At 41.4% G+C, this 21,506-nt stretch overlaps 1 protein-coding gene and 1 long non-coding RNA gene across 7 annotated transcripts in view; one reads left to right on the top strand and one right to left on the bottom strand.

Moving 5' to 3' along the window:
* PHF2 (PHD finger protein 2) overlaps positions 1-21,506 on the bottom strand; it is a 224,509-nt gene that overhangs the window by 1,895 nt on the left and 201,108 nt on the right. For 2 of the 5 annotated variants that reach the window (XM_069736754.1, XM_069736753.1), the window contains one exon: positions 1-4,035. This exon is cut by the window's left edge and continues 1,895 nt beyond it. In XM_069736754.1, the coding sequence (XP_069592855.1) occupies positions 3,947-4,035 (89 nt within the window). In that variant the 3' untranslated portion in view covers positions 1-3,946. Of the gene's footprint in view, positions 4,036-10,537; positions 10,803-14,284; positions 14,354-17,485; positions 17,596-21,506 lie in introns of all 5 variants that reach the window. The other 3 variants (XM_069736750.1, XM_069736751.1, XM_069736752.1) reach the window with 3 other exon arrangements.
* The window catches only part of LOC138647621 (uncharacterized), a 62,167-nt gene that overhangs the window by 13,005 nt on the left and 27,656 nt on the right, over positions 1-21,506 (top strand). The gene's annotated exons all lie outside the window — the stretch shown is intronic.

Genomic DNA, 21,506 nt, shown 5'->3' with positions numbered 1-21,506 from the left:
CTTCCTCATCGGCACTGAATGATGCAAGGATTCACCCTGTTCTGTGTCTAACCAGCTGCCCGCGCGGACGATCCTCACTTTTGGGCAGTTTTTGGAGGGCGTAATAAAAACTGTAATATCTGGAGAAGGGTATTTATGAAGATATGGGCAGATCACGACAACATTGTGCGAGTGCGCCGATGGTGTTGAAAGATGAAGGATTGAAAATAACTTACGAGATGGCCACTGTTGGACAGTTTTTGGAGTCGGAAGCTCGGCCTAGAGCTGGTGCCATTTTTGACCAAACTTACATAAATATACGCAATACCGATACCACTTAATAACACAAGTGATATATGATATGACTAGATCTATAAAAAAAAAAAAAAAAAACCGGTATGAACTGGGATATAAACTGGTGCGCATGCAGCGTGTAAGAGCACGCTCACACTGGCCAGTAAACAGGAAAAAAACTAATCAAACATAAAGATTAAATACCCTGTGATAAATAAATAGCATAGTGCATGAAAATAATATACGGTACTTAAACGTCTTTTTTTGATAAAAAAAAACGCAAAAGCCATCCCACCACGTCAAGGTGACTGTAATTGAGACAGTCCTAACTCTAATATTAAAAACCTTACCGTTTGTCAAGTGAAGTGCATGTAGATAAGGGCTGATATAGGGTTTATATCCCAGTTCATACCTTTGGGGTTTTTTCCTGTCTCTTTGCATCATGTGCATATAAAGGTGTGGCCTTGCCTTTGCTCTGAGCTGGGCATCACTTGACAAACAGGAAGGTTTTTAATATTAGAGTTAGGACTGGCCCAATTACGGTCACCGTGACGAGGCAGGATGGCTTTCGCATTTTTTTTTTTTTAAATCAAAAACATGTTAACCAAGTACTGTACAGTATTTTCATGCACTATGCTGTTTGTTTATTTACTGCATGGTATTTAATCATTATGTTTCTGTCTTTGCTTTTTTTATGACTAGATCTACAGAAACCAACAAAATCAAAGTTGGTCGCATTTCATTGGTAAAAACACTAACGAGTGATATCCTGATAGAAAGAAAGCAATGACAAATATTTAGGAAATTTTACATTGTGGTCCCTGCTTGCTGTGTCGAAGGATAAAAAGCCAATACTGGGACAGACAAAGGTCTTTTTTTGTAATATATCAATAGCACAAGTGAAAAGAAACATTTTAATATATCTTATCAGAGAAATCTGCTTCTTTCTCTTCCTGGACTTTCATTATCAAAATTCTCAATTCTTTGGTAAAAATGGTCTTCAGTCAATACAGAGTTCCAATTACTGCAATAGGAGATGACAGTTGGTGCTTGTAATGTTCTATGGAGAACTGTAATTTTGGGAGAACTTGCAGCAGAAGGTCTGTGTCTGCTTCTAGCTCCTCCTCCCTCCATAGACTTTTAAAAGCACCAACTGCGGTCTCCTATCTCAGTACTGGGAAAGTCTGTCTCTACTGAATACACATTTTGAATATGAAATGAGATTAAAATATCAATTCAGAATGAGAAAAAAATCAGATTTCTCTGATAAGATATAATATAAAGTTGCTTATCTTCATATGTACCATTGATTTCTGAAATAAAAGTTAAAAACTTCGATGACCCTTTAATTCTGCCATGTAAACCTTCCAATAGAGGATGACGATATATTGTAATATTGAGATCAGGACATGCAATCTCTCATCATTTCATTTTATAATCAGATTAGTATCTGATAATTCACCCAAATCCATACCATTATGCCTACTTTATAGTATATACTAAGTGCAATCATTAACCCTGTCACTTCCCCAATTGGAATCCTTTAAAAACCCTCCTGCTCTAGTACAAGACCCGAGGGGGCGGAGCATGAAACAATGAAGAGAGAATTCCCGCGTCATGCTCCACCCCCGCAAACCCAGCGCACTGAGCAGAGCACAATATCGCCCATAGCACTGCATTAATGGACTGCATTCAGTTCCTCAGATTTCAGCTCCGCAGGTAAGCAGAAGCACAAACTTTAAGAACAAAGAAGACATACTATGGCTTCAAAATCAAAGTAGGCAGCAAGTGAAACTGAAGGGAATTTTTTTTTTTTCTATACGTTATGGGGACTAATGTTCCTTCCTGAAACAGGTGTTGCAAGGCTTCTACAGATTTCACTTAATTTTCCTAACAAAGAACTACCGCAAAAATGGACATCCTCTGAACTGACCCAACGTGGGCAGAATTCTTCATGATAGTTTGTGTGAGAATCCCATTTACAGACGTGGCCTTACTTTACTAGAGATCGGTGGCGTTGGGGGCGGTAGGGGATAGAGGAAAATTGTGGTATGCTGTCGGGTGCCGTTTATGCTATAAGTGACTGCATTGGAAGGCATCAAATTTGTATCATTTCCTTAATGCTGTTCACTTCTGTATATGGACAAGACACAAGTGACATTACAGTGCCCCAAAGTTTGGTGGTTGGTTATAAAAGTAATACCACTTTGAATAAATGTATTAAAAAACATAGAAACCCTGTAAATTCCAACTTTAAAGAGGACGCATCACTTGTCATAAATGCAATATTTTCTATCAGATATAAATGCCGCTGTTCTCCTGAATCCGACGCTATTTTTCTTTTGTTCCTGCGCCTCTCTGATCCTGAGATATAGCCTCTTCTTTCCCTTATGTAAATCTAGTCTTGTTAGCCAAGTGGGCATAGTCTTCTTGAAGACCACACCCAGTTGGATAAAAAGACTAGATTTATCTACAGGGAAGAGGAAGTCATATTTCAGGAACGGAGAGGCGCAGGAAAAAAATAAAAATATCGCCGAATTCAGTAGAACAGCGGCATTTATACCGGATAGAGTGACAAGGACTCTTAAAGACTCTAAAGGTGTTTTTGAGGTCTTGTCCTTTGACCTTAATTCCAGATATTAAAATGTCCAGAAATCTACTTAGCTGCTGATGCCCAGCACCAGCCTTTGAATCATGAAAATGTCACGATCTAAACCCAAAATGATAAAGCTAAATGGATGTTCTATGATTAATAAATAGTAAAAATGGATTTCATAACAAGACAAATATAGTTCAAAAACAGCGCCATCATTGTCCTTATGGCTGTGTCTGCTATTGCAGCTCCTCCCTATGCATATGAATAATACTGCAATACCAGACACAGCCAGAGTGGCGCTATTGCCCCAAAATATTGGACTTAATTGAAACTTGGTCCTCATCTGACTACTTGGTGACATAACTATGGACTGGGGTCCAGCAGATGTCGACTTGGGGTACTCATCTAAGTGTATAACACTTCGACTTTATAGTTTTCCTTGGATATAGCAACGTGGCAAAGATACAAGCCGAATTGGAAAAAAATGAAATTTCATGGTAGATGTTGGGTTAATGCTTTGATAGTTGGGGACCTTGGTGGACAGAAGAACTGGACGATAACGACCCAGCTAATCAGAAGAAAGATGACACTGATGACACAAAGCACGTGACACTGGGATGACTGGCGTCTATAAGTGAAGGGTTCCTGACCGGATGCAGCCGCTGTCTTGTGTGCTGTACGTCGGTAACATGGTGGCAAGATAAATAACCCAAGCGATGCACTGACCGGGTTCTTTCCTAAGACTGGAATGATCCTTTTTTTTTTTTTTACCTTTTTTTTTTTTTTTTTCGTTTTCTTCTTTCCTGCAAACTAGTCACTCTCAGCAATTTGAGAAAGGACAATATTATCATCATTATTAAAAAATATTAGCAGTACTCTGTACATGTCAACTGCTGGAAGGTAAAAAGAATTACTAAAGTGGTGGCAGGAAGGTGGAGCGGGGGGGTGGGTTTCCTCCTAGCACATTTTGCTGAGCGCCACTGCAGTCCTTCGAGAGTTCAAAAGTTTAGTGTCAGCTCGCGAGTCCATGAGCCGCGAACAGAAAAGTCAAATGTCCGTCTGTCTTGCGTACAAACACTAAAGGAGGAGTTTTCCATTCCGGTGGATTTTCAGGATCTTCCCAAGCCTCTGTTTAGCTGTTGCCATGCCTTTTTTTGTACGTTTACCTGCAACGATAACACAAAAGAAAAAATCAGAGCAAGGAAGCGATCTACACGATTTACAGGTTTTCATGGTACCATCAGAGTTGCAGCATCTACATGATTTACAGGCTTTCATGGCTTCCTGCAGTACCATCAGAGTTGCAGCATTGAAGCCTTAATCCAACAAATGTAAGAAAATCTACAAAATATCAACACAGGTCACTCTGTATATCAACTGGTAAGATAAGGCCCTGCGCACATTAGACGAAAAGCCGGCTGAACCATTGACAATCTGATGTATATGGAAGACTTCCAACTTTTCTCCCACAGATGATGTTGAGGAAAAGGATTGAACACAGTTCGAATTTCCAAGCCTAATTATTTTGTTTTCAAAAAAAGTCACCACTGGCAGCTGCTTTCTCTTCATTAAAAGCACAAGAACGCTTGGCCAAGTCGAGCACCCCATGTGTATGGGGGAGTTAGGATGGTTGTGTCTTGACTGATCAGCTATCTCATGTGTATGGGCAGCCACAGTTTGTTATACCACCAACTCTTCTGACTGTTCCATGCACATGAACTCAGTTGAGCGGTCATGTTTCCAATGGGCAGATTAGAGATAGTGTTGCTAGACTCCTCCGACAGTGGCTTATCTTCCTTGAAAGCAAAGGCATTGGGCTTTTACCTTTAAAACTACCCAATCCATATCTCACAGAACCTCAACTGTCTGGAAAGAGTCGGGAGGCCCCCCCAATACACATCAGATGGTCCCAAAAGAAATCAACGACTTTGGTGCTAACTTTAGTCTAATGGGCATACGGGTGTTAGAGCGTGCATGGTGATCTACAGATTGGGAACTACTGTCAGACCGAATATCAGTAAAATAAAGACCCCTGCTCAAAAAATTGTATTCAGTCTTCGTTCAAAAATTACTTTATGCATTCACTGAAGGCAAGAACATTTTGATGCTAGACATGATGTGGTCTTCAGGGGCTCTCGTGGGGGTACACAACGGAGGAGAAACAGAACACAAGATGTGCTTTACTTTCTGATAAACTCGTACAATTGCTCCCACCCGTGTGGACCCGTGTTTACTTCTGAGATGCATCCGAAGGGAACGGTGTACAGATCCTACCCATATGGCAATGTAACGTGGAGTACATTAGTAAGCTACAACATGACTTGTGCACCGTTAACCGGCTTGGGTCCAGGAGGACATCTTCACACCGGACAGCCTGAAGGCATCATGTTCCCTAGAAGCAATCTGAATACAGAATTAAAGTAGACTGTTACAGCCCCTGAGGACAGGTATCTGTCCTCAGATGCTAATCTTCTGCCACCATCTAAAAAGTCTTCCGTTAGTTTACCTGAAAAGTGACTTCACTTTTCTTACGCCACTAGCAAATCAGGTCTGGGCAGTCCCGATGGGCAGTTTGGACCGTCCTTGGCACCTCATCTGTCCCATGCCCTTGTGCCAGGCTTTGGCTGAATGCTGATAATGGATGACAAAGGGAACATCATCCACATCAAAGGGACTGTGGATTCTCAGGCTCACAAGAGGTGCCAATGACGGAACGAGTCCACTCAGACTGCTAGGTGCTGATTTGCAAATGGTGCAGGACATGTCTACCAGGTATGATGGGATGAATCAAGGACATGGTTAGAAAATTATTTGACAGGCGATTAACGCAATGGCAGCAGTGTAGACAGGGAAAGTTGATGACAGGTTGCCTTTAAGGAGAAGTAAAGCATATTTCCAATAATATATTAGGCCATTTTTTCTGGAATGCCAAAAAGAGATAATATGTACAGCTGGTCAATAAATGTCAATGTTAGCAGCCACGTACTCACATAATTCTACATTATTTAGGCTACACATCGGTATTAACAATTAATTCAGTCTGATAATAAATGGAGAAAGCTATGTATTGCTGATTGAAGCCATGATGGGTTGTATTTGATGATGTTAAGTGGTAAAAAATTGAAGAAGCAGGTGGTCTCATAAGAAAGCCATTATACTGCCATTTCATGGTTTCTTTAAAAAAAAAATGAAATAAAAGTAACCTAATTAGATAATGTACCTAATTAGGAAATATACTATGTTGTAACAAGAAATAAACCAGAAGAGATTCTGTTATCCCCTCTGGCCTTCGACTGGAAGCGTGAGGGACACTTGTGAATGGATAAAGTAGGAAGACCCATGACCATACTACTTTAGGGTATGCCCACACTGAGTCCTTCTCCTGCTGGTGTAGCCGCCCAGTTTTTCTAGGCGAAAAGAAAGGAGAGATTTTATAATCCTATAATTTACAAATGGCTAAATTACCAGCCACCTCTGCAGTTTATCAACGGTGGGCTGTTTCCTAATCAAAAAGTGAAAGCTTGCAATTAGAGATGAGTGAACCCAGAAGTCCGTGTCAATGTGTTTGGAGTTCCGGGGGAAGTCCGTGGTAATGCATTCGGAGTTCCGGGGGAAGTCCGTTGCATTGTTTTCGGAGTTCCGGGGGAAGTCCGTTGCATTGTTTTCGGAGTTCCGGGGGAAGTCCGTTGCATTGTTTTCGGAGTTCCGGGGGAAGTCCGTTGCATTGTTTTCGGAGTTCCGGGGGAAGTCCGTTGCATTGTTTTCGGAGTTCCGGGGGAAGTCCGTTGCATTGTTTTCGGAGTTCCGGGGGAAGTCCGTTGCATTGTTTTTGGAGTTCGGGGGAAGTCAGTTGCAATGTGTTCGGAGTCCCAGGGGAAGTCCGTTGAATTGTTTTCGGAGTTCCAGGGGAAGTCCATTGCAATGTGTTCAGAGTCCCCGGGGAAGTCCTTAATGCAATGTGTTCGGAGTTCTGGGGGAAGTCCTTAATGCAATGTGTTCAGAGTTCAGGCACAGTTTTGATACCCAAACAGAACTTTGGACTAAATTTCTGTTCGTGTACCAGAATCCGAACTTCCATGAGTCCGCTCATCCTTGCATGCAAGCGCTCCTCTGAAGTGGGCTAGATCAATGGACCCTGCCAGCTTTAGTACCTCTGCACTTCACTCGTGCTATAGAGGTAAAGCTGCATCTCATTGCAACATCTAAGACAGCACAGTTTGGGACTGCAGTTCAACTGTTCCACTGGTCCGAACTGACAATCATCAGGAGCGTAGAATAGAAAAAAAACAGCCACACTCAGAGTATAGGTTTTCAAAATGCGTAAAAAGAGTCAAATATTTATTTGAGTCACCACAGGTCAAGGTAGGTAACGTTTCGACCCCGTAATGGGTCTTTATCAAACCTCACTAAATGACAGTATTTGAATAAATCCGGAAAGGCACGGAAAGAGACATTGGTCCTGGTGAGAGCTGCGGGTCCCGTCTGGCGGGGGTCTGTGGTGCGGTAAGCTCCTGAGGAACAATGATGAGAACAATCCTTTAAAGGGTTTCTCTAATGCTGCCATTGTCTTCTCCATCTAGAAATTTTGCAGCGGAAAATTGACAGCAGTAGATATTGTTATAGATATGCACCAATCATTCTTTCACCCCTTTGCATGAACGGACACGCAGTGAGCTGCAGATCGGCAGCAGAGATCATTTTAAGCTGTGAATTTTCACTGCATGGATGAGATTTTGGGAAATTTCATGCACAATGCTGTACTGTAATATACACGTAAATCAGCTGTCAGACAGAATGGCAGTGTTGGTGAGGCGACTGATCGTACAAGGACCAACAAAACCTTTTACATGGAAGTTTTGCAGGAGAGGGATCATGCCATCCATGGCACTATTACAAATATCTCCTGCAGATTTAATGACTTTTATAATGACATCTTGCAGCAGTTACGGAAACTGTGTGTCACCGGAGCTTAGAAACCCAGGACACGTGTAAAAAAATATTTTTCTTTCCCTAAAAAAAAATACCATCAGACAAGGACCCCGACCTTACGGATGGACTGCCATTATTCCACTATGCTTACGTATACTGAATCAGCGGCTGTATTTTATTTCTACTGATCAGTATATATATGTACAGTGTGTATATATATATATATTTTGAGTCAACGCGCTGGTGTTTATTTTCCCTGTCCACCCCATACTCCAGAGCGTAACTTGCTCGTGCCTTGGCTCCGATCTCTTCTAGTCACTGAAGTGTAACTAACGATTAGCTGCTTATTTAGTCAGGCAGGGATCCATGGAGGAATGTTAAAAGCCTCCGCTGGGTTACTACATTACTGGGTTATGTCAAGTGGAATCGTTGTCATTTTCTACCTCCGTGTCTGACTTCATTAGAAGTGTCAGTGCTTTAAGATCTTCCAATCAAAGGATTCAATGTTGACATTTGAAATGACAGGTCTTCTGGGAACTGCCTGTAATCAGCGGCCGATCCATGGTGGGATCAGAGTCCAGTTCAAGGACTTTCTCTGGGATTCCTGGAAGCAGAGGTGGGCTTCATACCTGAACCTTACATTTCTGATATTATGTGTCGGAGGATTTTCTCTAGTTCCTGCCTCATTTACCTACCAGAAAACCCATATATTTTAGAGAATTGATGTGAAGTCAAGTGTGAGAAATGTGTAGGAGTTACAACAGCTTCTTTATGGGGACATTTTATTGCTGCATCATAAAACCTCTGAAGAAGAATCAGCTAGGACGCAACAGAGCACCTAAGGCCATGGTCTCACATTCAGTATTTGGTCAATTATTTACCTCAGTATTTATAAGCCAAAACCAGGAGTCGAACAATCAGAGGAAAAGTATAATAGAAACACATCACCACTTCTGTATTTATCACCCATTCCTGGTTTTGGCTTACAAATTCTGAGGTAAAAAAATTGAGCAAATACTGAACATGGCCTAAAGCAATTGAAAATTTCTGAGTAAAACTTGGTTCCCAGTAGACAACCTTGGCTCCGAGTCATTAAGACTTGTACGCCAGACTTAGGCCTAATTCGCAGGTCAGTGATTTTTCTCGCATGAGAAAATCAGTCAGAGTTTCATCAGTTTTTTAGCAGAGTTTGGTCAAAGCTTCATCAGTTTTTCTCACATTTTCCTATCAGTCAGTGAAAAACGGATGGCATCTGAATGAGGTACGATTGCTTTTTCACAGACCCATAGACTTGTTGCATTACAGATTTTGATTGGCCACTTCAAAACTATACTAGTTTTTGGACAGTTTCTGGTGTTTAGAAAGTTGCAAAACTATATATATATATATATATATATATATATATATATACATATACATATATACATACACACACCTATACTATTGTGTCCTAAGCTGAGGAGCTAGTGGCCATTTACTTGGCCATAAAGGCTTATTGACATTTCTGCCTTTCATGGTCAAGTTGGGAAAACTTGTTTCTAGGACTCCGCTATTTCCCATAGGAATGAATGAGAATTATGGACACGGCTTAGGCAGTGAGGGAACACAATGCCAAATACGTTATTCAGACCGAACCATTTCTTTACGGTTTACAAATATACCCATTGAAAAAAAGCACAAAAGTGACATTTTTCTTGTACCTAGAGGCCCAAAATAAAACTAATTTTGTCTGCCCGTCTGGGGACCTCCAATAATTTAAGGCCACATTAGGTCTCATAATTTTATTCATCCACACACAAAAGCCTAAATATAAAATCAATCATATAAGACAAGGGAAGCGGTGCTAAGGACCTAGTCATAGAGACAAATGAGAAAAATCTCATAATGAATACTTACAGAATTTAGTTAAAGAGGTTTTCCATGTAATCTTTAAATGCGGGAGCCCCTTACAAATTTTGCAGAAGAGTAAAGCTGGGTTAACATCAGTTGACCAGTGGGTGTTAAGTAACCACCAATAGACAACATGTTTCGCTTCCAATGCGCACAGAATAATCAGTAACCGTATACAGTAATATGTTCTGCGAACATAGGCTGTCGTTTTTCTCTGCAGCACATGTCCTCTTTACATGGGATGATGCGCTGCCGAGAACGATAATCTGTTAACCAAGCCAAAAGATCATTTCGATCCTTTTGCTAGTTTGTTGGGTGCTCGGCACCCGGAATGCATTTACGCTTATCCGGAAACAATTATTTCTAGGACAATCGTGCAGCACAACTGTGTCTTAAGAGCGGACACAAGTATATATGTATATGACTGGTGCTGAAAGTAACCGATATGCCTACCCATTGATCATTCTTGTTGGCTACTGGCACGGCTTTGTTTCAATTGTACTAATTTTTCCCCTCTTTCCTTAAATTAGTCTTTCTAAATTGGTCCTAGTGCAGGTATGGGGATATATAGGGCCACGCAGAATATCTATGTGCATATATGGGACTCACAATTTAACATAGGAAAATATACATGTATCTTCACTCCGATCAGCACAATTCTAGTTTCCGAAATTGATTATAAACCCAATGGTGTAACAACTCTATGACCATTTCCATAGCAAATCCTGGAGTAATACCAACCGATGGGACCAGGGATACATATGCTGCGTCTCATGCCAAGCTCATGACGGCGATACTACGGACACATCGCTCAGGTAAGTCCAGCATACACTCCACACGTAGGTTTACCTTTGGCAGCTGAGTTATTTTGTGAAGACACAGACGGTCTCCTTTGTGTGAGGAACACCCCGGGGGCCATAGGCTGAGACCCTTTGTTTACTTGGGCTACACCAAACGTGCTGATGCCGGCCGTGTACTCGTGGTCTGTTAGACTAGTGTCCAGAGATTCCAGCTTTGTGGCTTCGGGAGAACTGCTTTCCTGACAAAGATTATTTGTGTTGTTAGGTGAAAGCTTCTTTTTTGTATTCTTTTTCTTCTTGACTTTTTTTTCCTCCTTTAAGGAAGCAAATCATTATCATGAGGCGGCTTTCACATAAGGATCGAAGCGAACAGCTGAGCAGAGACGTAGAAAAGAAACATCCACAGAAGGCGATGCCAGAAAGCGTGTGGCTCCCTATTTATCGGAATGGCGGACTTCAGTCTGTTACGTTAATAGCTGTGTCTAGATTTGTGTTTAGACTTTTCTTTTTGAGGGGGATTTATTATTTTTTCTTAGTGAAAGGGAATGTTTTAATTGAGAATTTAAGGCCATATTTGCTTACCCAAGTTTAAAGCCCCCATTCACATTAGACGAATGTCGGCCGAACCCACCCATATTGAGAGTTTCAGCCAACAGTCTAATGTGTACGAGGTGCCTGGGCATGGATAGATTATGTCAAAGTAGATAAGTATATTGAATGTATGATTTTGGACTGCCGATTCTTTTGCTTTCTAAAATGAAAGCTACCGCTAGAGATACAAGTGCTTCTCACAAAATTAGAATATCATAAAAAAGCTAATTTATTTCAGTTCTTCAATACAAAAAGTGAAACTCATATATTATATACAGTCATTACAAACAGAGTTGATGTATTCCAAGTGTTTATTTCTGTTAATGTTGATGATTATGGCTTACAGCCAATGAAAACCCCAAAGTCATTGTCTCAGTAAATTAGAATACTTTATAACACCAGCTTAAAAAATGATTTATTTTAAAATCCGAAACATTGGCCTGCTGAAATGTATGCTCAGTAAATGCACTCAATACTTGGTCGGGGCTTCTTTTGCATCAATTACTGCATCACTGCGGCGTGGCATGGAGGCGATCAGTCTGTGGCACTGCTGAGGGGTTATGGAAGCCCAGGTTGCTTTGATAGGAGCCTTCAGCTCGTCTGCATTGTTGGGTCTGGCGTCTCTCATCTTCCTCTTGACAATACTCCATAGATTCTTTATGGGGTTAAGGTCAGGCAAGTTTGCTGCCAATCAAGCACAGTGATACTGTTGTTTTTAAACAAGATATTGGTACTTTTGGCAGTGTGGACAGGGGCCAAGTTCTGCTGGAGAATAAAATTTCCATCTCCAAAAAGCTTGTTGGCAGAGGGAAGCATTTAATTTACTTTCTTTTGAAAACAACACCTTGGACCACTGAGCAACAGTCCTGTTCTGTTTCTCCTTGGCCCAGGTAAGACGCTTCTGGCGTTGTCTATTGTTCACGAGTGGCTGACACAAGGAATGTGACACTTGTAGCCCATGTCCTGGATACGTCTGTGTGTGGCGGCTCTTGAAGCAATGACTCCAGCAGCAGTCCACTCCTTGTGAATAGTGATGAGCGAATATACTCGTTGCTTGGATTTTTCCGAGCACGCTCGGGTGGTCTCCGAGTATTCGTGACTGCTCGGAGATTTAGTTTTTGTTGATGCAGCTGCATGATTTACGGCTGCTAGCCAGCTTGAGTACATGTGGGGGTTGCCTGGTTGCTAGGGAATCCCCACATGTAATCAAGCTGGCTAGCAGCTGTAAATCATGCAGCTTAGGCGAAGAAAACTAAATCTCCGAGCAGTCACAAATACTCGGGAGACCACCCGAGCGTGCTCGGGAAAACCCGAGCAACGAGTATATTCGCTCATCACTACTTGTGAATCTCCCTCAAATTTTTGAATGGCCTTTTCTTAACAATCCTTTCAAGGCTGCGGTTTTCCCGGTTGCTTGTGCATCTTTTTCTACCACACTTTTTGCTTCCACTCCACTTTCCATTAATATGCTTGGATACAGCACTCTGTGAACAGCCAGCTTCTTTAGCAATGACCTTTTGTGGCTTACCCTCCTTGTGGAGTGTGTCAATGACTGCCTTCTGGACATCTGGCAAGTCAGCAGTCTTCCCCATGATTGTGGAGCTACTGAAACAGACTAAAGGACCGTTTTAAATGCTTATAAAGCCTGTGCAGGTGTTTTTTTTTGTTAATTATTCTAATTTACTGAGAAAATGACTTTTAGGTTTTCATTGGCTGTAAGCCATGATCATCAATGAGTCGCCCGCCAGGGCCGTGGGGTACCCAGTACCAGGTCCGGTGTTCAAAGGGGGATGTCACTGTGGCGACCCGGTCTGTGGCCCTGGGCGCCCATGTAAAAGGGGAAAGTCTTTGAAAGGGATTTGGTGAATAGAGTTTATGTTCGTGACGCCACTTGTGGTATTCGGTCAGTGTGGACAGACGCTGCTTTAAGGGGTCCTCTGGGGTGATGTTACGGCAGCCAGATGGTATAACTTCCCACAGGTGAAATGTATCCCCAGGGCTCCCGGTGTGTAGATGGAAGATGGTGAATGGCGCACTAAAGAACGAGGACACAGGTTTGCAGTCTCTTAACCTGGTTTACTGAAGACTTCAGGCAGCCACAGTCCAGGGTACCAGATCACAGGGTAGGCAGGGCCAGCCGGCTTGGAAGTGAATCCAGAGTTCCCTTTACCAGGTGGAGTTAAAAGCCTTGCTCTAGTGCGGTGGTGTTGTAGTCCCTTACTGCCTTTGGCTTCAAATAAGGTCCTCACAGCTCTTCTCTCTGTCCCCATATAGGATAGGACAATACCTGCATGACAGGTAACTCGAGCCTTTTTACAGGGACTCTAGCACGCCCTGGGCTCTATGTGTTACTGTGTCTCAGGTGTGCGTGGCGGACAGGTAACTTGCAGTTCAGCTGTCCTGCCGGTCTCTGCTATAAGTCGTAGATTCCCTTACAACCTCGGTGGTCCGGCTACCGGTTATCTTCGCCTCAGAGGGAGGCAGCCTGCTCTTAGCTGGTCTCCCCTGATGTTACTCTCCTGTGCTTCGCTCTCCTGCACGCTCACTGAACAATGTTCGGCTTTCTGTATGTCTCTTTCCAGGAGCTGTAGTACTTCAGACTACATGGCCCCTTCAGACCTTCTGACACTCTATGTCGGTCTGCTCTCTTCTCTGTCTGTCACTTTCTAAACTGAACTCCCTTTCCCTCCAAACCACAATATATATATTGGAGTCACCTAATAAATAGGATCAAAAGCTCCCCCATGTGGCCTGGAGTGCGAACATGTTGTGTGTATGGTGGTTACCTGATAAAAGATATGCTTCGTCGCTTCCAAACATAACATCACTCTCCCCGTGAGGAAAGCAATGCTACTGTGACGACCAGGACGCTGGGGCGCCACATCAACATTAACAGAAATAAACACTTTGATATAGATCACTCTGTAATGACTCTATATAACATATGAGTTTCACTTTTTGTATTGAAGAACTGAAATAAATTAACTTTTTATTGATATTCTAATTTTGGGAGAAGCACCTGTATCTGGCAGTGTTTTTCTAACACTCCTGTGGAGTCGGGCACAACATCTGCCGGCCGAACCAAAGGATCAGAAGTAGCATCATTTGGCTGACCGCGATGTATACTGTTTAGGGGAGGGGTTAACATCTTTTACAATTCTCTTTGTGCTGTCTATCACAAATGAAGGCACACAGCACCACTTACTCTCAGAACATCGGTAGGGGCCTCAGCTTGTAGACTCGGATTCCTACTGATGGGACCTTCTAATAAATCCTAAAAACAAACAAACAAAAAAAAACCGTTTCATGTTGTACATGATCTGTATTGTACAACCATTTAATGTGGACCAAATATTATTTTTCTAATAAATGGCCACTATAAGGTACAACCTGACTCTATGACATCCTCTCTAGTGTGCATATACAGCTGAATATAATGGTGGAGTGGGGAGCTTCGGCTCCCTGCTCCACTGCTCACCTGTGCCATCTGACGCTCGGCGCAGGAGGCAGGATGACATAACTAGTTTTTAGTGTTGAACGCAGACACAAGCCCACCAAGTTCAACCTATAACTACATCACGCCTCCTGCGCTGGGACACACAGCACATAGCGGAGAGCTGCTCTGCTCCTTTTGGGCACGGGGCTAGGTGAAAACTTATTTTTCTTTGCCATTGAGCTGAAGAAAGACCATAGAGGAGAAGAAGTGGTCACTATGGTGCATTAGAATGGTCTTGTAGAAGGGGGACATTATGTTTGGACATCAAATTATCTTGGGAGGACACTGGGAAGGTCATTATGACCGTCTGTGGGGACATTATACTGATTATACTTATTTGAGAGGGCACTGGGGAAATCTTAATGTGTCTGGGGGCATGGTTCGGGCATCACTGTGTGGGTGGGCACTGTGGGGGCTCTATACTGTGTGAGTAATATGAAAGTGGCAGCTGCACCATACTGTGCGTAGGGGCATCATGGGCGAATCATAGTGCATGGGGGCTATATAAGTAAAATTAAGGTTTGGGGGAACAGTAACAAAAATTACTGGGCGGGGTTAGTAGTTAAATAATTTGCCAAGGCGCTCTGCTCTCGCCACAAGTAATCCTCATATCTGTCCTTGAGCGTTGGAAGCTACTGCTTTGATTCTCCACTAACTTGTCATTTAGTTCCCGCTTATGATAAAAATTGAAAATACTTATCATAATGTATATCTGCTACTAGAGACTAAAATACTTTTGACAAATATATATATTTAGTCCCCATCACTTATAACTTTACGTATTCTGGCTAAAGAAATCATTGACTATGACTGCTCAGACTATGGAGTCATAATGTCAGAGAAGTAATTTTTCTCTGTTCCAGAATTTCCTATAGCTCTACACTATTGTGCCAATTCCATCTAGGCAAATAAAATACCGCAAATGACTACAGAAAGTGGAAACGCTTTCTTGGGGTCAGTTTGCAGCTGAATGATTGTATTTAGCGCGCCACAATTCGGCGCTGGAGTGCAGTGTGCTCCGGACACGGAGGAAGACATGTGCCAATCATTCCCCTATTTTCATTTTTGATAACATATATTTTGGAAAATGTCTTCCTTTTTATACCCTGAATAATAGGAAAAAGTTATGCCAAAAGTGAACTTTACCTGAAGTATGTATGTAAAAAAATATCCACGTGTATCATTACCAATCAAAATCGACTTATTTGCAGACAGTTTACAAGCACCAACTGCACGGCACATGCCAGATATCCATTCCACAACACTATAAATCTTTACAGAGATCCGCCGAGAACGCTAATCATATCGACATGTACAAGTCACCAAAAATTACCCCCAAAAAATTCTTGCCCTCAATCAGAAATGAACTTTTTTTTTTTTTTTTAAATAATCATAATTAAACTATATCTAGTTGATCGACACTCAGAATCAGAAGGGGGAAAAATTGTTCTTTTAGAGTAGATGCATATGGTTGTATCTGTACCCCCTTTTCCCTTCCCTCGATTGAACATTATGGACAAGTGTCTTTTTTGTTTTTTTCAACTGTACTATCGGAAACGTGAAGGAATAAAATTTGTTTCACTAATAAATATTTTAGGCGCTGCTTAAAAATAATATAAGAAGTCCAGGATCCGAATTTTGTGTAAAAAATAAAAAAATCATAATAATAAAAAAATAATAATAAAATATATATATATATATATATATATATATATATATAATATTTCATATTACACAAGATTATATATATAATTGTAATATTTAAATTATTTTTTTAAAAACAGAAAAGCATAAAAGGAAAGAGAGCAGAAGGAAAGCAAAAAAGATGCAGAAATATGGAGCGAAGCAAAGTTAGAACATAATAAAGCAGATGACGGTAGGTTTCCTGACCTTCACCGCAACTTCTAAAAACCCCCAAACTTTTTCTTTTTTATATACGCAGTGTGATTTGATTCCCGTTGCTAAATTTGAAACGTTTCAACAATTTTGACATAGATCACGTTCCAATCAGATAGATCAGCGCTTCTCGAACTGTGTGGTTGACTGTAATGTATATAGAGGAGAGAAGGTCCTCAATTATGGTGGTGGGTTTGGCAGCTCCTGACCTGGTGTTACCCTTATTTATTCACTTCTTACAATTTTCATGACCCTTGAGTCAATTCCCAACCCAACCCCAGAGAGAGAAAAGCCCATAATTTCTAAGGTCCGGGCCATGCCCTGGTAGTTGGGGAGGTGCAAAAAGAGCGGCCATCGTATGCCGCATTCGACTTACCTTGGCTGCACCAATTTCGCATTAGAAAATTATTTAATTTTCGGGCTCGTGAAACCCAGTAGAAAGAGGGTTGAGAAGATCTGAGATTTATCATAAATGGGAACTACGCTGACTTTGAGGACAACAGGGTCCTTGCTTTCCATTTTGACAGGAGTGACCTTTCAATCTTAGAAGTCAATGGTCAATGTGTCTTCCAAATCCGAGAGCTAAGAGTGACCATCATGTCTTAAATGGCAAATTTGGGAAAAAATCCCCTTTTATCACTATTCTAAAAAAAATTACATTTTTAAATTATTATTTTTTTTATTTTAGAGGAAATTACAAATAAAAATACAAAAAAAAATATATTTTTTATTATATAAAATGCACATTATTATTTTAATTTTTCATGAAATGTACTAACATTTGGGCAATGGTGAGATCCAATTCTTGGTGAAATATATGGTTTTGTTTTTATTCCACATGTACGTTTCTTTAAAAAAAGACATTTGCTACTGAAAAGTGTAGAACTACACTGTGTGTGAGCTTTGGGGTCTCTGTACTACGGCAACCATTTTTGGGGGATTTTTTTTTTTTTTGTTAAGTGACATCACATAAAAGTCCAGGCTGTGTAAAGAGAGACCGTCGCATTGTCTCACCTGCTGGGATAACTTGGCTGCAGCAGCCGCAAGTCCAGTTTCAATAGACGCAACTCTCGTACCTTCACGGATAGGTCTGTCTTGCCGCGGTATGGAGGGGCCAACTCTTGCTAAATAATAAATATTTAATAAGGAACCGGCATGAATATGATAACATGCGAGGACCTTACATAGTCAATCAATTCACAAGACCATCCCTGAGGATATAAATGGGGGGTTTGTGTGTTGGGTTGGAGGGAAGCTGACAAGTTCGTGCAATAGGTTCAAATCAACAACCCTTACAAGTGCCAATCATAGGGCCAAAAGTAGGGAGCTCCCTTCTGGCTCTAATAGAAGGCTCATAGACTGGAAAAGACATATGATGGGCACTGAAGGGCTGTTTATAAAGTAACCATCGTTTCATTTTATGGTTCAATAAATCAATAGTAGCCATGAAAATAGGCAACTTATCAGATAAATCTGCTTCTTTCGGCTCCTTGACTGATCTTTCATTCTAAATTCACGGGTAAAATACATCTACAGAACTTCCCATTACTGATGACAGTTGGTGCTCATAACGTTCTATGGAGAACTCTAGCTCCTCCCTCTACATAGAATCTTATGAGCACCAACTGTCAGGTCTTATCTCAGTAATGGGGAAATCTGTCTTCACTGAATACAGATTTTACCCCAGAATTGAGCGTGAAAGATCCATCCTGGAGGAAAAAGAAGCAGATTTCTCAGATAAGACATATTTCAAATTTCTTATTTTCATGTGTGCTATTAATTTCAGAAATAAAAATGAAAACGACAGTCACTCATTAATGAAGATCTGTCACTGATCCTGACATGTCTGTGGCCGTAAAACCAGCATTCCCCAATAATTAACAAGTCTGCGCAATTTTTTTTTTTTTTTTTTAGAACTCTATATTGTGCTGGTCCTCCTGAATATTTATGAACAAAATGGACAACTGGGTGTAATAATAATTATTATTAATTCTTACCAAAGGGGTGTGTCCATACAAAGATGGGCACAATCTACACTGATTGAACAGTGTCCGACTGTGTGGGGGGACACCCTCAACTAGTAAAACCCAGCTGTCAATTTAGCTATGTATTTTTGGGAGGACCCGCACCATATAGAAGACTTCCAAGGCCAGTTTCCATAAGTACTGACCGTGATGTCCGGGCCGGCCGCTGGTATAATGATCTGACGTGTACAGCCTTATAAGCATGTATGAGGCTATTATGTTTGGGTCAGGAGCCTCGTGGCCTGTCTGGACATTTCGGTCTGTACTCGGACCGTGAAAGTCGGTTGTGTAAAACGGACCCAAGAAAAATGCTACAGAATCTTTATACACAATTACCGTATTTACTAAAAATGAACATGTCAGGACAGTTGACCAGTCCTCTTAATTGGGAATTTGTCAGCACAAAATGACTGTTCAAACCAAGCACAGGCGCCAAACAGTTTGGTGCATCTCCCAATCTACTCGTTTTGTATCTATCTCTGACCTCCTTTTCTTTGATTGACAAATCTACCTTTACAGGAGTCAGAGATGAAGAACAAGGAGTTGAGGAGGTGCACTGAACAGTTTTGACAAGTCAGTGGTGCACTGATCACCTGTGCTTGGTTTGAACAGTCATTCTGTGTACAGACTCCCTTAAAGAGAAAAAAAACCAACAACATAAAATGTGGTGACGGGATCTCTTATACAGCTTGTGTTACAAATATTCAATGTGACCTCCTGATATAATATCTTGACCCTTTCTACATTCATTAGGCCTCCGTACAAGTCTTGTTGCCCGATTTTGCCAAAATTGTCCAACATTAATCTAAGGGATCATGCAGAGGTCTCAGCAACTCGTCTAAGCACGAACTGCAATGAACAGACCGTCCACAGGTCAACCAGCCCCAAATCAGTAGCGCCATATATGCCTATGAGGCTAATGAGCTCAGCTGGGAGACCCAAGGACAATACCCTATGAGGCTAATGAGCTCAGCTGGGAGACCAAAGGACAGTACCCAATAAGGCTAAAGAGCTTGGTTGGGAGACTCAAGGACAGTCCCTGCTTTGCGTTCTGTGCTCAGCCTGATTGTCACAGACGTCTGCATGAGCCCTAATAGGTATCAGATTACTAAGTTTAAGACTGTTCTATCGGTAATTAATCAGAAAGAGATTTTACAACATATTGGATAACTGAAAAATCAAATGCTTCTTACCCTTCCACCCATCCTAATTGGCCTACCACGTCAGGCAAAATTGATGCAGTCTTATTGCAAATACAGGACCCGAGGGGTGACCGAGCAAGACTTACTCTTTAAATACCCCACGTGTCGCCACTCCGGCCCTGCACTTGGCGTAACACAGTGCATATATTTAGCCTGGAGCCAATATTGGCATTTAACCCTATTAATAATTTAGACTCCATACCAATCTTCAGCATTCTTGTGAAGTTGGCAATTCATACAAATCATGGCCGAAAGTGTTGGCACCCTTGAAATTGTTCCAGAAAATGAAGTATTTCTCCCAGAAAATCATTGCAATTACATGTTTTGTTATAAACGTTTATTTCCTTTGTGTGTATTGGAACAACACAAAAAAACAGACAAAAAAAGGCAAATTGGACATAATTTCACATAAAACGCCCAAAATGGGCCAGACAAAATTGATACCTTTCCAAAAACGTGGCTAAACAACTTTGTTTCAAGCATGTGATGCTCGTTCAAACCCACTTGTGGAAAGTAACAGGTGTGGGCAATGTGAAAAATCACACCTGAAACCAGACAAAAAGGGCAGAAGTTGACTCAGTCTTTGCATTTTGTGTCTGTGTGCCCCACACTAAGTATGGAGAACAGAAAGAGGAGAAGAGAGCTGTCTGTGGACTTGAGAACCAAAATTGCTGAAAAATATCAACAAACTCAATGTTACAAGTCCATCTCCATAGATCTTGATGTTCCTTTGTCCAAGGTGTGCAACAGAATCAAGAAGTTTACAACCCATAGCACTGCAGCTAATCTCCCTGGACATGGACAGCAGATAAAAATTGATGAAAGGTTGCAACGTAGGATAGTCCTGATGGTGGATAAGCAGCCCCAATGAAGTTCCAAAGATATTCAAGCTGTCCTGCAGACTCAGGGTGCATCAGTGCCAACGCAAACGCATATCCATCGATATTTGAATGAAATTAAATGCTAGGACAGGAGATCTAGGAGGGCCCCACTGCTGACACAGCGGAATAAAAGCTACATGGAAGATTGCCAAAATGTAGATGAGTAAGCCAAAATTCTTCTGGGAAAGTCTTGTGGACAGATAAGATTAAGATAGAGCTTTTTGGTAAAGCACATCATTTTACTATTTACCAAAAACTGAAAATGGAATGAGGCCGTCAAAGCAAAGAACACAGTACCTACAGTCAAATATGGTGGAGGTTCAAATAGATTTTGGGATTCTTTTGTTGCCTTGACCATGTGCAAGGCATCATGAAATCTTAAGATTACCAAAGGGTTTTGAGTCGAAATGTAGTGCTCAATGTCAGAAAGCTTGGTTTGCGTCCTAGGTCATGGGACTTCCAGCAGGACAATGACCCCAAACATACTTCAAGAAGCCCCCAGAAATGAATGGAAACAAAGCACTGGAGATTTCTGAAGTGACCAGCAATGAGTCCGGATCTAAATCCCATTGAACACCTCTGGAGAAATCTTAAAATTGCTATTGGGAGAAGGCGCCTTCACATATCAGAGGCGTGGAGCAGTATGCAAAAGAGTGGACCAAATTTCCAGTTGAGAGGAGTAAGACGCTTGTAAATGGTTATAAGATGCGATTGACTGCAGCTATTTATTCCAAATGGTGTGCATCCAGTGATTAAAGTTGAGGGCGCCATCAGTTTTTTTGTCCACCCTATTTTTGGGGTTTTGTTTGAAATGATGTCCAATTTGCCTTTTTTCATTTTTTTTTTTTGTGTTGCTCCAATACACACAAAGGAAATAAACGTGTGTATAACAAAACGTGTGTGATTGCAATAATTTTTTGGGAGAAAT

The sequence above is a fragment of the Ranitomeya imitator genome, chromosome 8, assembly GCF_032444005.1.
Source record: "Ranitomeya imitator isolate aRanImi1 chromosome 8, aRanImi1.pri, whole genome shotgun sequence".
Taxonomy (NCBI): Eukaryota; Metazoa; Chordata; class Amphibia; order Anura; family Dendrobatidae; genus Ranitomeya; species Ranitomeya imitator.
Note: the sequence above shows the minus strand (reverse complement) of the source record. Positions and strands in the feature narration are given on the sequence as shown.